Raw genomic sequence first — 16,285 nt, forward strand, 5'->3', positions numbered from 1 at the left:
AACTCACCCGAAACGCAGCGTTTTGGAAGCTAAGGAACGTTTAGGTTTTCCTTCCTCCTCCAACAGTCCAAAACCCTCGTCTCACAGTGAGCTTCTCTCTCCTCCCCCCTCTCCCTCTCTCTAAAAATGCGGCCTTTACAGCCTCTGCAGCTCCGGCGGCTCCTGCTCCGCTACCTCTCCACCTCCTCTTCATCGCCGTCGTCTTCCCAAACACTCCAAACCCACATTCCATTTCTCCCCCAAAACGCCACCCATTTCCGTCATTCCCGACCCGCCATAGTCACCGGAACAAGTTCCCACTTTCTATCTCTACCCCATTTCTTTCTCTCTAAACCCTTCTCTTCCTCCGCCCCACCGACCCAAGATCCAGATCAGTCCGAATTAGCTCAGTCTTTCTCCTCCGAGCTCCTACAGGATTCTAGCTCCGACCCCCTCTCCGTAACCCAACGCCTCCAATTGAGCTTCTCCCACATCACCCCGACAGCTCCCCTGGTCCTTAACGTACTCAATCAGTCCCCCGAGGCCGGCCGTACGGTTTTAGGGTTTAACCAGTGGCTGATCTCGAACCCTAATTTCGAGCACACGGACGAGACCCTTTCGTATTTTGTGGATTACTTTGGGAGGAGGAAGGATTTCAAGGCGACCCACGATGTGATTGTGAGTGCAGGTGGAGTTGCTGGGGCGAAAACCTTTGCTTCCGCCATTGATAGGCTGGTGAGAGCTGGGAGGCCTGCTCAGGCTGTTTCTTTCTTTGAGAAGATGGAGAAGGATTACGGGTTGAAGCGCGACAAAGATTCGCTGAAATTGGTTATCGAAAAGCTCTGTGAAAACGGTTTTGCGAGCAATGCTGAGAAAATGGTGAAGGGTTTGGCCAATGAGTTTTTCCCTGATGAGTATATGTGTGATTTGCTGATCAAGGGCTGGTGTGTTGATGGGAAGCTCGAGGAGGCCAGGAGATTGGCTGGAGAGATGTATAGAGGAGGGTTTGAGATTGGTTCTACTGCTTACAATGCGATTCTCGATTGCGTTTCCAAGCTTTGTAGGAAGAAGGATCCCTTTCGCCTTCATTCGGAGGTGGAGGAAATCTTGGTGGATATGGACACTCATGGGGTTCCGAGAAATGTGGAGACCTTCAATGTGTTGATTAGTAATTTGTGTAAGATTAGGAAGACAGAGGATGCTCTGAACCTGTTTGAGAGAATGGGTGAGTGGGGGTGTTACCCGAATGAAACTACATTTCTTGTGTTGATCAGGAGCTTGTATCAGGCGGCAAGGATTGGGGAAGGGGATGAAATGATTGATAGGATGAAGTCTGCCGGGTTTGGCGAGGCTCTTAATAAGAAGGAATATTATGGATTCTTAAAGATTTTGTGTGGCATTGAGAGAATCGATCACGCATTACGTGTTTTCAAGAAGATGAAGGAGGATAAATGTGAGCCCGGAATCAAGACTTATGAGCTGTTGATGGGAAAACTGTATGCTCACAACCGCGTCGATAGAGCCACTGCGCTGTTCAATGAGGCTCAAAAGAGAGGGGTGCCTTTGACACAGAAGGCGTATCCGGTGGACCTGTATTTCTTGAAGAAGAAGAAGGAGCTAAAGGCTTTGAAGAAGGGTGCGAAGAAGGAGAAGAAGCGGGAAACTTTCCCTGAGAAGATGGCAAGGAAGAAGAGACGGTTGAAGCAAATTCGATTGAGTTTCGTAAAGAAGCCGAAGAAAATGCAGCGTCGAGCCTACTGATGAGATGCCATTAGAAGTCGGAGTTGTCAAATTATCAAAGGGGAATGACAGTTTTGATCAAAGTTTCTGTTTTTCGAAGTTTGATCGTTTGTTTTCGTTGATTTCGAATGTAGTTGCCTTACTTTTGAATTGTTGTTTTGATCTTATAGTTGGTTAAATTAGAAATAAACCAGACTTTGATTCATTTGATTCTTCAGTCTATTGCCACATTTGTCTTTCTATTGTGTGCTATAAAATAACCTCGCTGTTCTACCTAATTTACATTGTCATTTGCATGCGTGATGTTCTGGTTTATACGAAATTTTTGGGTCCGACAGGTGGTCCACGTTATCTGACCGACCAGACAGGTGGACCACGTTATCTGACCGACCAGATCGGATTCCCTTGTGTTAGGATCCCACACACCCTATGTCCGTCCCGTCTGTCCCGTCTCTATCTAATACAGGATTCTCTGTTTGTGTGGCTGGGTGGATGAGATGGTTCACCCGCATCTCTATCTAATACAGGATTCTCTGTTTGTGTGGCTGGGTGGATGTGAGATGGTTCACCCGCAGACGGACCAAAGAATTTCAACCGGTTTAGCCATTTTCTCCGGCATAGGAAATTGTAAGTGTCGCATTCCAACAGGGTTGCCGAAGCTGCTCAAAATGTCCATTTGTTTACTTGTTGACCTCTTGTTTCACAACCGATGTCGGATCTGAAACTAGCTTGTAATCTACCAATCAACTTCCAAATATATACATTGTATCGGACTCAAATACGAAAATCATACTTATTCAAAGAGTTTGCCAATTAGAAAAGACAGATTAAAAAAGTAAAATGAAAATATTTTACTGACCAAACTGAACCAGTCAAATTGGGGGTCCTCTGTTGTGGGTTACATTCTATTAACTCATCTAGTTTTAAGGGAGAGGAGTAAAATCCTAACTCAGATCATCAATCTACACTCTTCACATCAAGAAAGTCGCCAGCCGGATTTCTACAGGCTTGACAGACTTTCCTTCCAGAACCGGATTGATCTGTCAGTCCCACAGGTAACAAATGCTGCCTCCGTTGGCAAGTGCGCAAGCCAACGGAAAGCACCAATATGATTGGAAGGCCACTTTGCCACTTTGTGCTGTCGTAGCATCCCAGATAACAATCTGTAACCATCCCATATTTATCAATTGAAACATTTCTTTTTCGGTCTCCTATCAATTGAAACTAACCAGCACATTTATCTAAATACAGTAAGAGCAAACAAACCTCATTGGTTGGTTCGTCGATGGACAGTACAAATTCTTCTCAGTATCATTAAAAACAGCCTGCAGATAAGTTTATAAAAGCACCTATGATATTGATACATGAGTAGTTTATCACCAAACTTCAATATTTCCTGATTTGGGTTCCTCAGACTGGGCAGCAGAGTGGAGAAGAATTCTGGTCTAGAATTTTACGTAGTTGACAAGAGGACTTATGTAGCCGTTTTCTTTGGCATAAGAAATTGCATTCTCAAATCCTTCCTTGAATTCTTTTAAGAAAAAACCACCAAAAGAAAGCCTTTCTGGAATACCTGACACCGCAGTTGAGTATGCGTAGCTCCTAGATATTGCTTAATCAGTTTCCCAGTGCCAACTTCCCAAAGTTTCACGGTGGAATCCTTTCCAGAAGAGAGAACAAACCTAGAAGACCAGCATTTGAGTCATATCCCAAAGAAAACAGGAAGGTTGTGAAGTCGAAGATTTGGAAAGAAATGAGGGGTGAATCAAATTTACAGTGATGTTTTAACACATCTCAAGCCAGACACTCGACGGAGATATGAGCAAAATATTCCTTAGCCATGTTATCCAACATTTGTGAAACAACTTAGATGCAGAAACATCATTTCACATAACAAAGTCAACCCTCCATACATGTACTTTCACAATTTTCCACACTTTCATACACATCATGTTTCAGGACAGACCTATCCTTTGATCCATATTCCATACCTTTGATCCTTAGTAAAGTTTGCACTGGTTGCCTCTGCTGTGCCATGTGCGGGTATGGAGCGTGCACACTTGGCAGTTATACCATCCCATAAACGAATAACACCATCTTTAGAAGCTGTAACATGCTTGCCACTGTAGCTGAATACCTGACCTGATGAACAAATATGTGGATTTGAATGCCCTCATCGAATTGTATTTATCTATGAACAATGTATAGCAGAACTCGAAGCATGAATAAAGAGATGGAGTCAAACATATACCTGATTTATTGCTCCGTTAACATCGATTTCTGGGGCATTTGCAGATAGGTAACACTGGAAGGTATTGACATCATACAAGTGTGGAATTGGATGATCCGTCCCTGCGGTTTTATTGATAGATATAAACATCATTAGAAGCCAATTCACTGTATTGATATCTAAATGTAAACTAATACTTTCGGACATTACAGACCAAGAGCAATAGAAATTTCTGTCATCAACTTCATCATACATCCGCTTTACAACGTCCTTTATGAGAAAACGAAAAAGTATGATATATAACTAAAATATTTGATGAAGCTATGGATAAATTGTAGCAAGAGTAAATTTATAACAGAACTTCAACTACAAACCATGACAAATGTACACATTCTGGAAAACACCAACTCATAGACTGCATAAAACATCAAATTGGCTAAAGCGACTTCACTCCACCAAGAAAATAGAAAATAACAAGAAAGAGCATAATATCACCAGCAAAAAGAAAATCTCCAGAAGGATGAAAACATACTGAACACACCTTGTGTGCATCCTATGTCATTAAAAGGACAATTTATAAAAGGAGTGTCGCTGTATACTCTGCTTCAATCTATATGAGATGACAAGCAAAACCTGGATGCTCTGAATGCCCTCTTTGCGGTCATCTTGTAAAAATCAAAGAACCTGAAAGTAGTAACAAAATTGACATAAGGGTTCAAAGCGAACTCCTGTTTCGTTAATGGTCAAGGGCTTTGGAGAAGAGGGAACAGCAACACGACTAAAAAGGGAAGAAGAAGAGGGGGAAGAAGATATGTTATGTTGCTGGCCTTACAAGTTAATAGAACTTATCAATAAAAAACAAATGGAAATTCAAATATTATCTTGGAAAGTAAAAGAACCCAAACTTTATGGTCTGATCTTTTGGCACAGATATAAGAACAGTGTTATGAGGATGGAAATCCAAGCCCTTCTAGGCTGCAATTAAATCCGAATAACATTAGACACAAGGGAATATCCCAAAGACATTGTCTAATTGGCTTTAAATGAAATAAGAATAGAATCCGAGCTAAATCCACATGTTATACACAGACACAATTTGACAACTCGAAGGGATGTTATATGTAATTTTAAAACTACAGAGTTTAAACTATCAGTTTACTTTAATCATTCTCCCTGTGTAATGTTCCTAGACAGAGTCATGGGATAGTCAACATAGGATGATCGCATACAACGGGTGTGGTTGAAAGAGGAAATTTATAAGCAAAACAATGTTTTTAGGAACAAACGTTTACTTACTTTTAAATGGTCATAGAATGTGTGTATGACAGGTCGCACAGGACCATCTCTAGCCTCGGGAAGCATCATTTGCTTAATTTTTGAAACCTAAAACATTTTAACACTGCCTGAGAATCAGATTGGGCCCATGGTGAAGAAAGAACTAATCCTATGGCTAAAGGAATGAGCACCACAAAAAGCTTTATTGATGTGTTGGAACTTCCAGTTGCAACAAACTTCCCGTCAGGACTAAACCCTGCACATCTGGCAATATTATAGAAAGTTTATCCCATCAGAACAAGTAAGACGCCCAGTGGAAAGTGATTTTATCATGCTAACTTAGTGAATCAATGAAAATAAGCACACATGTTATGCAATTAATTTTTTCCCTTGTTATGTATACCTTGCGCTCTGAAAGATGGCGTGTCTCATGCTTTGGAAAACTCTTTGGTGAGCCTTTTGTTTCCTGCACAGCACTGTTTGCACGAAGATATGCAAGATCAGATTAATAGGGTTAGTTATACAAAATTTTGTAAATATTATTCCTAGGAGTTTTTCATGGTCAGTTTCCTTTTTCCCTGAGCAACTAAACGATAAGTACCAGAGCCGAAAGTTTGGAAGTTTGTTTGTAATCCATTGCAAATCAAGAAGGCATCAAGCAGTAATCAAATGACACGGAAACCTATTCCGAAAAACATAATTACCCAAAATCAACAGCAGCAGTGCGAGTAGCTGGGATGCCACCATATCTAGAAGCTACTGATGTACCCAAATCATATGCAGATAAAGAAACCCCTCTCAACATCTCATCTTTCTCCACTGCAAGGCCCTGTAATCACCTTAGAGCCAAAACTTTCTTTCCGAGTTTAAACAATGCAACATAACACTGAAAATAGACGGAAAAAAAAGCCTTGTAATGCAAATACAAACCTCGAAACCAGTTCAAGAAGCCGATTACGTGGGGCTTCGGCATTCAATGATGTCATTGTTGCTGAAGCACCGGCACTTGCAGCCTGCAGATGAGAAAGATCACCAAAAATTCACAATCAACCTTAACATTTGAATTAAACTCTTCCCCACCATGGATTGTAAAAAACGATAGGTCACCACAGAAAATTGGTACAAGGCAGATTAAGCATGAAATAGTAGTGATGTATTTGGTAACACGGAATCAAATCAATCTCCAATCAACGTATTCAAATTCCAAACTTAAAACCAGAACATCCAAGGTCTCATTACATCTTAATCCTCATCTCCCATAACTACCATCTACCATTTTCTCCCCAAAACCCAAGAAAAACCGGAACTTCAGAGGAACCAAATGTTCATGAAGTTCCCAACTAAGTCAAGTATACAAATTTGAATTTGAGAGTAGCAGATTTTCCTACTTTTTCCCGGAAACCAACCAATCTGCAACCCAAAAAAAACTCTACTTCCAGATTGAGATTGTAACATGTTCTTCATACCCAAGTGAGCTTAACTACTCGTTTCTTCCCAAAAACCAAAAAATATTGAATCTTTACGTTGAAAATTCAATTTCTTTAGTTTTCCAACACTATTTCAGCAACCAAAAAACACACACGAACATCTATACATACATATAATATACATACATACATACATATATATATATATATATATATATCATATATCGTATATGTAATGATGAAGAAGTAGAGGTAATTTGCTTGCCTGATAGAGATTGCTGTCACGGAGATGAGCGAGGATGAGGGAACTGAGCTGCCTGTGGAGCTTGGCATCCTGCAGTTCTTCCAAGATGTTCTTCTCCATTTTTCTCCCCCCTCAAAACCCCATCGTCCCCAAAGCTTCTGCCTTTACTTGCACCACAATAAACGACATGTCGTACAACCTTTAATTTTATTTATTTTTTGTTCCTTTGGGTCCGTTATATTATATTATATTAGCCACACTAAATAAATCTAAGTTGGCTAAAGTAAATATGTTTCTACCCTGCACTCTCAAGTTCCACGATCTTCGCAAATAAGCCCTTTCAAACTTAATTTGGTCACAAACACAAAAGAACTTAAGTGTTTGTTTGGAGCTTTAAAATGGTTGAAAATATTTTTAGTAAAAAAAAAAATTAGGATATCTTTAGTAAAAATGCAAGTGAAACCCGAAAAAGTATTTGAAATGTTTCCTACAAAAAACATATAACTAGTGCTTCTTACATGAAACACTTTAAGTGCTTTCGAAAATCAGAAATATTTTTTTTAAAAACACTTCTAAACAAACCATAAATCACTGATTCATATTGCACATACTTTCATGTATTTAGCATTTACAATTGATAAGTAAAGTGGTTTTAGTTATAATTTGATTCTTGAAATGTTTTCCGAACATTAACATTTTTTTAAAGAAATTACACTAAAACGACCAAAAGTAGTTAGTAGTAAGGTTGGGTAAGACGATAGATAAGAATAAGCTAAATCGAGAATTCTCAAACACTTGAATGGAGAGAGAGAGAGAGAGAGAGAGAGAGAGAGAGAGGAGACTAATTAACTAACCAAATAATTGTAGGCCTAATTCCAGTACATTAAAGAAAAAAACAACCAAACATTTGAATTGCACAATAAAAGACAATCTCACACTAATTAAATAGGGGAAATGGATGGCCCCAATGTGTTGGAGTATGCAACTAAATAATTGCCAAAAGAATAGAATACCACTTTATGTTATAATCTGGTAGCTAGAGAAAAAAAATAAAAAAAATATTTGGACAAATTGCAAAGATCCAAATCATGAACGTCTAACCACTTGGTTGGCTCTATATGCTTAGAGATGAATTTCAAAGCCCCAAATTCGTATTTATACAATACGTATTGAATTTGATTTCTTGTAGCGGTAAATCACATAATGTTGATTTTTTTTCTTTTTTCTTTTTTAAAAAGAGAGACAACTGGTGGCAAGTAAATGTTATCCATCTCTTCCGGAGGTCGGAAAGACTCACAGAGGCATTTCAGCCTCCCTCTTGTCACAAGTCTAGCTTCTACACCAACAACGTATTTCGAACCCGAGACCTCCAAGTTTTAGTTTTAAGGAAATCTCGTAATCCATCATTTAACACTGAGGCATCAGCTCGTGATTAATTACACGACGATGATTAGAAAAAAACTAAAATGCGATTGTGAATTTTTTCCATTAAAAAAAAAAAAATACTGTGATAAAGCCATCAACTGATATTTTTACGAGAGAGAAAAAAATCATGATATCTCTTTCCTTTTCCGAGTGCACAAGTAATTGAATTTGTTCTCCACCGACACTTAAGAATGCCTTGTGGGGCCTACATCATTTGCTGTCTGGCTTAACAGTTGTTTAATATGTTTTCCAGTGACATCTACGCTATGTTTTTTTTGTTCCGAAAATGCCCCTCATTGTACGTTGGCATCTCTTAACTTGTTTTTAATTACCTAACTAAAAGTAAGGGGTGTCATATCAAGCCTAAATAAGTAAAACAATTAACCAAACGGTAAATGATGGTTGCTCGAGTATGACCTAAATACCCAACTAGTGATATAATATTTTTTTTGCGTGAGCGAAATATCTGATGTAACGAGTTGTATATTTCTTTCTTATGATTTTTTTCAAGCATTTCTTCCGTCGACTTTCATACGTTGACGCATAGAATTCTTGCATACGATTGATGTATATTCTTCTTTTCTTGTCTCTCGTCCTATGTCAATTTTTCTTCACACGAACTAATAAGAGACGTTTAAATAACGAGAGAATTTGAACTCAAGCGCAAAGCTCTACGGTATATTTTGATTAGAGGAAAACTGCAAAGGGTAAAAATGGAATTTAAGCATGCATGTTGTGATGCTTGTTGTGACACCGAGTCACCGACGATAAAACTTGAGTAACATTAAACAGTGAGTGATAGAGTGAGAGCTTCAAAGGCCACCAGCTATATGAAAGGAAAAGGCAGCCACATCCCCAGCTCTCTCTCTCTCTCTCTCTCTCTCTCTCTCTCTACATTTTCTGTGCAGATCTTGAGAGCTAAATCAGAACATAAGCATCACTGTTACAAACTAAACCTGCATCAGAAAATGGAGCCTCGGTGCTTCTCAGCCGTTGGATCCATAGCCAAGCTCACCAGCTTCACCATTCTGCTCGCCTTCTTGCTTTCCTGCTTCACTTTTACTTCTACAGGTCAGTACTTCTTGCTCAAGTTTCCAAATTTAGCTTCTGTTTAGTGTTTTTCTTTGTTTCTGCTTGTGGGGTTTGGTTAACTTACCCGAAAACTTGTTTTTCGATTCGAAAGAATCCAACTTTCGAAGAAATCGTTGGAGGGTAGGTGAATCTTTTAGCGAAGTTTGAGATTTTGTGCTTTTTGTTTCTAAATTTGGAGTGGTGAAGCATTGAATGATTGATATTTCCTATTAAATTGGATATTTTTGTTGTTATATAGTAAAGCAGCTGTATAAATATCCAATTTGACTAATAAATCATGTACTTGCAATAAAGTCACTGTTATGGAGATTTTGAGGATTGATGAATTGAACTGCGTGTTGCTGGATGTTTTTGCAGAAGCCTATGATGCTCTTGATCCCACTGGGAATATAACGATTAAATGGGATGTCATCAGCTGGACTCCGGATGGTTATGTTGTAAGTATTGATGGGCAGAGGATTCCTTTGATGAGATCATGCTATACATTTACTAGATACTTTGAAAGCGGGCTATCGTTGAGTTTGGTTTGGCTTAAATTGTTGTTTCGGTTATACATCTGAAGTTTTTGAGTTAGATTTTAAGTGTTTTCAAAAGATGCAGTGGATAATTTGTTCAAATTCTGCACTGGATTTTATTGTTTGCTTGAAACTGAATTGAGAAGAAGAGATACTAGGTTTTGATTTAGAATTATCTTCCCATCTGTGTTAACATCAATAGTAACCTTGTTGGTATTGCTCCATATGTTGGAGAATCTGATTTAGTATTCCCTTACCGATTGTTTCCATTACCTCGAAGCTTGATTTTTCGGATATATAATCCTTTATTTGCCTTTTCCAGTGAATTTTCTGATACGAACTATATTTCTGAAATGGCAGGCAGTAGTTACCATGTTTAACTTCCAGCAGTATCGACATATACAAGCGCCAGGTTGGACTTTAGGATGGACATGGGCGAAGAAGGAAGTAATATGGAGCATGGTGGGAGCACAAACAACAGAACAAGGGGATTGCTCAAAATACAAGGGGAATGTCCCACATTGCTGTAAAAAGGATCCCACAGTTGTAGATTTGTTGCCTGGAACCCCATACAATCAGCAGATTGCAAACTGCTGCAAGGGGGGAGTCATGCAATCGTGGATTCAGGACCCACCCAATGCCATAAGTTCGTTTCAGGTCAGTGTTGGTGCTGCTGGAACAACTAACAAAACTGTCAGACTGCCGAAAAACTTCACATTGAGAGCACCGGGGCCTGGATATTCTTGTGGGATAGCAAAGATTGTTAAACCAACCAGATTTCTAACATCGGACAAAAGGAGATGGACCCAAGCCATGAGTAAGTTCAGAACCGCCTTCTTTCCGTTCACACCAAGTAGAATAAATTTCGATTAGGGCTTTGGGTGAGTTGATTGCTAAGGCATTTAGAGTAGTTAGAGCGTATGAACAAAACAACTTTGTAGTTTAAGCTGCACTTAAAATGTTGTTCCTATTGAAAGATGCATTTCGACTGATGAGTATGGTATTAATACTTTAAACATGAAAGAATTTTCATGCTTTATCTAACCTCTATACCCTCTTGTGGCAGTGACCTGGAACGTTACATGCACGTACTCGCAGTTTCTAGCTCAAAAGACACCCACGTGTTGTGTTTCGCTCTCCTCCTTCTACAATGAAACCATAGTGAGCTGTCCCACTTGTGCCTGTGGCTGCCAGAACAACGCTACAGACCCAGGAAGCTGTGTAGAGTAAGTTCTCTAATTCATGTGTTTCTTGCATTTCTGAATATTGTTTTTCTATCGCCTACAAAACTTTCTCAAGTTTTTCAGTACGTTATTCATGTCCAAAGCCGGAGTTTGCAATAATAGTAAATAAAAAATCTTTCCTCTTTTGCTGATATTTGTAGGCCAAAGAATCCATACTTAGCTTCAGCTGTAGCTGGTTCCGGGAAATCTGCTAATACTCCTCTAGTCCAGTGTACCAGTCATATGTGTCCAATCCGAGTACATTGGCATGTTAAGCTCAATTACAAGGATTACTGGAGGGTGAAAGTCACAATTACAAATTTCAATTACAGAATGAACTACACGCTGTGGAATCTTGTCGTGCAACATCCAAACTTCGATAATTTGACCAAGATTTTCAGTTTCAATTACAAGTCATTAACTCCTTATGTTGGCTTAAGTAAGTCTTTTCTTTGCCCTTCATCAATTTTTGTGAAATACCTATCTGCAGTTCTTTTGACTTTTATTGACATAAAATTCGGTTATACTTCTGGTTGTGCAGATGATACGGCCATGTTGTGGGGAGTAAAGTTTTATAACGATTTCCTCTCGGAAGCTGGTCCACTTGGAAATGTGCAGTCAGAGCTCCTATTTCGAAAGGATACTTCAACTTTTACTTTTGAAAAGGGTTGGGCTTTCCCTCGAAGGATTTATTTCAACGGAGACAACTGCGTCATGCCACCTCCTGATGCCTACCCATGGTTGCCGAATGCTAGTCCCAAACGAATTATTAGCATACTTGGTCCAGTCATGACCGCCTTCGCATCTCTGGTAATCTTATTGGCTTATGCGTAGTGAGTATGTTCGGGCTAGGCGGCAAAGGCCATCAGTTTTATCAATACACTCTAGAATTTCCCATCAAGTTCAGGTTTCCCCAAGACTTATGGGAAATCCAAGTGATGATGTCAAATGTATTAGTGCTGTGGCTTCTACAAGCGGTTCAGGTGCACTCCGGCTTGACTTTCGCTACAAAATTCTGTTTCGTTATCTGTTACACGTATTACATTTTTTCTTTGTCACCACTGTTTTTGTTCAAGTTTAGCTGTTGTGCGATTATTTAGAACAATCCAAAGTGAATATGTTGTTAGTGCTATATGATATTTCATAAGAAATTAAAGATGATGTAGGAGTCTTGTTCATAGATTCCTGTTGAATTCCGAATCCACGTATCGTTTTACATACTACAGATCGAAAACAAGAATAAAATTGTGTCACGGACAGATATGGAAAAATTGTGTGAGATTATACGAATTCAGATATAGTTTACAATCTATACCGAATTATCGCACACAGGACCACATCTGTCGCTCTGACCTTCAAAAATTTATCAGGAAAGTGAAAGACATAGAGAAAACATTATCAGAAGCATGGAGGCTGCCTTTTGTAAGATTGAAATAGAGTTTACATGGCCGGAGTTGGGTAGAGACGGGTATGCATCCGGCGGGGGCAGCATGCATTCATCGCCATTGAAGTAAACTTTTCGAGGAAACGCCCATCCTTGCTTGAACGTGAAGGTATTCTGGTCCTTCTGCATAAGCACCTCAGACTGAATATTTCCTGATGGCCCAGCTTCCATTAGTAGGTCATTGTAAAACTTCATGCCATAGAACATACCGGTGTCATCTGCAGATTACAGTCAATCACGCTCGAACATTAGGACGAAAATCAAAACTCTGAGAAAAAAGAAGCTTCAGAAGCTCGCGATCGTAAAACACTTACTGACGGATTGGTAGGGGACGAGGGGCTTGTAACCAAAGCTAAAGACTTGAGTGACGTTGTTGAGATTAGGATGCTGTACAACGAGCGTCCACTCTGTGTAGTTCATCCGGTAGTTGAAATTGGTGACGGCCATCTTGACCCGCCAGTAGTCCTTATAGTTTTGCTTGACGTGCCAGTGTACTCGGATGGGGCACATATGATGCGTGCACTGAAGCAACGGCGAATTATCCTTTTTCGGTGTGTTTATTCCGGCCTTGTGTGCCAACTTTGAGTCACTCCTGTACGCATTGTAAAAGATTGCATCCAGAAATTAGGTCAAGTGTGTGCAAATCTGTGTAATGTGGATAGGGTTATGGAGGCTTACATGACACAATTTTTTTTGTTGTGACAACCGCAAGCGCAAGACGGGCAAGGAACAATGGTTTCGTTGTAGAAAGACGAAAAGGAAACGCAGCAGCTTGGATTCTTGGAGGCTAGAAACTGCGAATAGGTGCACGTCACGTTCCATGTCACTGCATTACAAGGAAAATACATAGAAATTAGTAAGAGATACTTGAAAGATGAGAGAGTAGGAAGATCTTAGAAATATGAGTGAGGAAATCTTACTAAGTGCTTGAGTCTTTCGCCGGCGATCAGCTGTGAGGAAGACTGTGGACGGCACGACCTTTGCAGGGCCGCAAGTGTACCCTGGTCCGGGACCAAGCAAGGTGAAGTTTTTGGGCAGTTTCACCGTCTTGTTTGAAGTGCCGGCTTGCCCGACACTCACCTGGAAGCCAGAGACTGCTGCTGAGGGATCTTGTCCCCAAGACGCTAGGACGCCACCTTTGCAGCAATTAGAAAACTGCTGGTTGTAGGGTACTCCGGGAAGCAAGTCTACAACTGTTGGAGTTTTCTTGCAGCAATGTGGGATGGTTGCTTTGAATTTTGAACAGTCTCCTTGCTCTGTGGTTTGAGCTCCCACCATTGTCCAGATCACTTCCTTTTTCGCCCATGACCACCCGAGAGTCCAGCCAGGGCTTGGGATTTGCCGGTACATTTGAAAGTTGTTCATAGTCACTGCAGCCTAACATAATTCAATGTAGGATAAGAATTTGATTTGTAAATTAATCAACAGAGTCGCGATTTTCAAACTCTTAGTTTAGCTTCCGACACTCCGTATTCTGTATTTACAATTTAATTTATACACTCACAAGGGGAGCGTCAGAAGTTAAACTGGGAATGTGTAATGATCATGGACAAAAACAAAGTCACTTAAATGATAGAGATCTTACAACATAACCATCTGCTGTCCAAGACATAACATCCCATCTGATCGTTATATTTCCGGTTGGATCCAACGGATCATATGCCGCTAAAGATCACAAAACCGAAAGCAAACATCAGCAAACAAATAAATTAATGAAACCAATAACAGAGATAAAGGTCTGTTTCTTCAAATTAGATTTGTTATAAAAAAAACTTACCTGCAGGCGATAGTATCAAGCAATACAGCACGGCCAAGAATGTGAACTTCATCCAAGACCAAGAATAACATGTGAGACAGATTTTGTGAGTTGGGTTGGCCTGGTTTTCGAATTCCATGGCCTCGGTTCACCAGATCACACGCTTTCCAGCGGCAGCGATGAGAGGATGAATGAATAGGAGACAAAGATATATGTAGGGTGTTAGAAAGGAAAAGGGAAGAGACTATATCAGTATTTGATATATTTTACGTTCATACACACACACATATATATGTATATATTACCTTATTTAAATTGTTTATCTGCGACGTGTTTCTGCATCTTGAAGCAAGTTTTGGTGAAGAATAATTATGTGAAAAGCTGGCGGGAGAGTTCGAGAGGCTCTGAAGACAACAGCACAACGGTCAGTTTTCTTCCACACACTGTTGCTTCTTTAGGTCATATATCATATGAGCTCAAAAGCCTCCCATTTTTAGCCAAGAGAGCATGTTGTAAACTTGTAATTGGATTGCTTCAATTACAAGTCTTTTTTTTTTTTCTTTTACTAACTTGTAGCCAACACCACTTCCACTTTCTGTGCTCGTGCTTGCACTTTCTGGCCTCCGTCCACATTCAATAATTTATATACATAGCTAATTAAACTCTCAAATTTAGGAAAACATGCAAGGATAAGACTTGTTAATAAACTTTTAACTAAAACGGTCCTCGTAGCATGAGCTTGTAGCTAAATAACGCATTAAAGTGATTGATTGTTTAAGCAAACTCTGGCGAAGTGAAGTGTGGTGGTCTTGTTTGGTTCACTTCGGTTGAGTTGCTTAAAAAAACCTTTTAATTAAAAAAAGAAATGGATGACACCAAATATCCATTCATATATCTCGTTTGTTTTAAATGCACTAAATACATCAAACAAAGAATATTGGACCGAATTGTACTATTGAAAGAATATTTGTTGCCTTGGTGAATCATACGATAGTGCTTAAGGGAAGGCTGAAATGCGTTTATAAGTTTTCCCGGTCCCTGATTGATTGTCGTGGCTTGGCCACCAACTGGTCTTTTTTTTAAGAAGCTGACCTGCATGAGAAATTATGAACAAACATGTGTGTTGTTAAGGAGCTTAAACCAAGTTCACCTAGTGATTTTATTAGGTATTTTATGCAAATTTTGGAATGTTTCAACACAACAGCCCACCGTCAGCATAACTGTAGGTCATATTTTTTGGATCCATTCACGACAAATAAGAGATTTAATTTGAGTACTCCACAAGCATGATCTGTATTACCAAAAATGTAGATTATACCTGCAATCTTTGTACCTCTATGTTTGATGCGACTATCAATGGTATCTTGCGTTTCGAGGCAAGCTTGACACAACTAGTAAACTTCCCTTGTGAAAATGACCTAGTACCTTTTCCCGCATGCCAAAATGTTATTCCAAACACAGGATGAGAAAGATAGAAAGATGGGATATACCTCCGATTACGCAGTAAAATCTCTCCAAAAAGACATGATCATTTAGGGAAAATTCTATCTACAACCTTCTGAACAGTTTATGTTGGATCTACAATGTATGTCGTACATTGATGTTAGGACAATTTAGTTTTTAAGGATCATACACGTTCCTAGGATTATAAACTCGATGATACAACTATCTAACTCGCATGAAAAGGCAATCTGAACAGTTTTCCGTCTAGAAATTACAATACTTACACTTGACAATGACTTTTGCATCTCTTTCTCTTCAATCCATCCTCCCCTGGATTAAAAAAAAAAAAAAAAAAAAACGAAGCGTGGAATATAAGAAATCATTAGATTGGATAACTTTGGGACTGTTGGGTTTTCTAAATCAGACAGGGATTTTTCAACCTCTGCAGGTTTTGTTATATTAGGTACCCTCATGAAATTTTGATTAACCTGT

The 16,285-nt window shown here is 39.4% G+C and overlaps 5 protein-coding genes across 11 annotated transcripts; 2 read left to right on the plus strand and 3 right to left on the minus strand.

The window, feature by feature from the left end:
• LOC103455439 (small ribosomal subunit protein mL104 (rPPR9)) lies at positions 1-1,929 on the plus strand. The gene has a single exon (XM_008395023.4). The coding sequence runs from the start codon at positions 127-129 to the stop codon at positions 1,738-1,740; it is 1,614 nt and encodes a 537-aa protein (XP_008393245.2). The 5' UTR covers positions 1-126; the 3' UTR covers positions 1,741-1,929.
• A 619-nt stretch (positions 1,930-2,548) lies between these two features.
• Positions 2,549-4,204, minus strand: LOC103455565 (cleavage stimulation factor subunit 50). The gene is given in 7 exon segments (XM_029092308.2): positions 2,549-2,855; positions 2,857-2,882; positions 2,986-3,024; positions 3,027-3,044; positions 3,293-3,401; positions 3,711-3,861; positions 4,147-4,204. Coding segments are annotated over 7 exon segments (537 nt in total). The 3' UTR covers positions 2,549-2,719.
• LOC103455437 (cleavage stimulation factor subunit 50-like) lies at positions 3,537-7,055 on the minus strand. Of its 6 annotated transcripts, none has more exons than XM_070811618.1 (10): positions 6,917-7,055; positions 6,155-6,237; positions 5,929-6,043; positions 5,628-5,700; positions 5,416-5,488; positions 5,246-5,332; positions 4,855-4,924; positions 4,491-4,633; positions 3,971-4,071; positions 3,537-3,861 (listed from the first exon to the last, which is right to left on the minus strand). In XM_070811618.1, the coding sequence occupies exons 3-7, from the start codon at positions 5,969-5,971 to the stop codon at positions 4,856-4,858; spliced, it is 345 nt and encodes a 114-aa protein (XP_070667719.1). In that variant the 5' UTR covers positions 5,972-6,043; positions 6,155-6,237; positions 6,917-7,055; the 3' UTR covers positions 3,537-3,861; positions 3,971-4,071; positions 4,491-4,633; position 4,855. The 6 variants fall into 6 exon arrangements, with proteins under 6 accessions (XP_070667719.1, XP_070667718.1, XP_070667720.1 ...); XM_070811617.1 differs by having other exon boundaries at positions 5,929-6,053; XM_070811619.1 differs by having other exon boundaries at positions 5,929-6,063.
• A 1,891-nt stretch (positions 7,056-8,946) lies between these two features.
• LOC103455436 (protein COBRA-like) lies at positions 8,947-12,328 on the plus strand. Of its 2 annotated transcripts, XM_008395018.4 has the most exons (6): positions 8,947-9,391; positions 9,770-9,849; positions 10,288-10,744; positions 10,994-11,153; positions 11,312-11,589; positions 11,692-12,328. In XM_008395018.4, exons 1-6 carry the CDS (start codon positions 9,151-9,153, stop codon positions 11,982-11,984), a joined length of 1,509 nt encoding a protein of 502 aa, XP_008393240.2. In that variant the 5' UTR covers positions 8,947-9,150; the 3' UTR covers positions 11,985-12,328. The 2 variants fall into 2 exon arrangements, with proteins under 2 accessions (XP_008393240.2, XP_070667717.1); XM_070811616.1 differs by lacking the exon at positions 9,770-9,849 and having other exon boundaries at positions 9,166-9,391.
• Positions 12,302-14,686, minus strand: LOC103455435 (COBRA-like protein 4). The gene is made up of 6 exons (XM_008395017.4): positions 14,372-14,686; positions 14,180-14,259; positions 13,515-13,971; positions 13,273-13,420; positions 12,909-13,186; positions 12,302-12,812 (listed from the first exon to the last, which is right to left on the minus strand). Exons 1-6 carry the CDS (start codon positions 14,487-14,489, stop codon positions 12,517-12,519), a joined length of 1,377 nt encoding a protein of 458 aa, XP_008393239.2. The 5' UTR covers positions 14,490-14,686; the 3' UTR covers positions 12,302-12,516.
• Between the last annotated feature and the right edge of the window lie 1,599 nt (positions 14,687-16,285).

The sequence above is a fragment of the Malus domestica genome, chromosome 14 (genome assembly GCF_042453785.1).
Source record: "Malus domestica chromosome 14, GDT2T_hap1".
Classification (NCBI taxonomy): domain Eukaryota; kingdom Viridiplantae; phylum Streptophyta; class Magnoliopsida; order Rosales; family Rosaceae; genus Malus; species Malus domestica.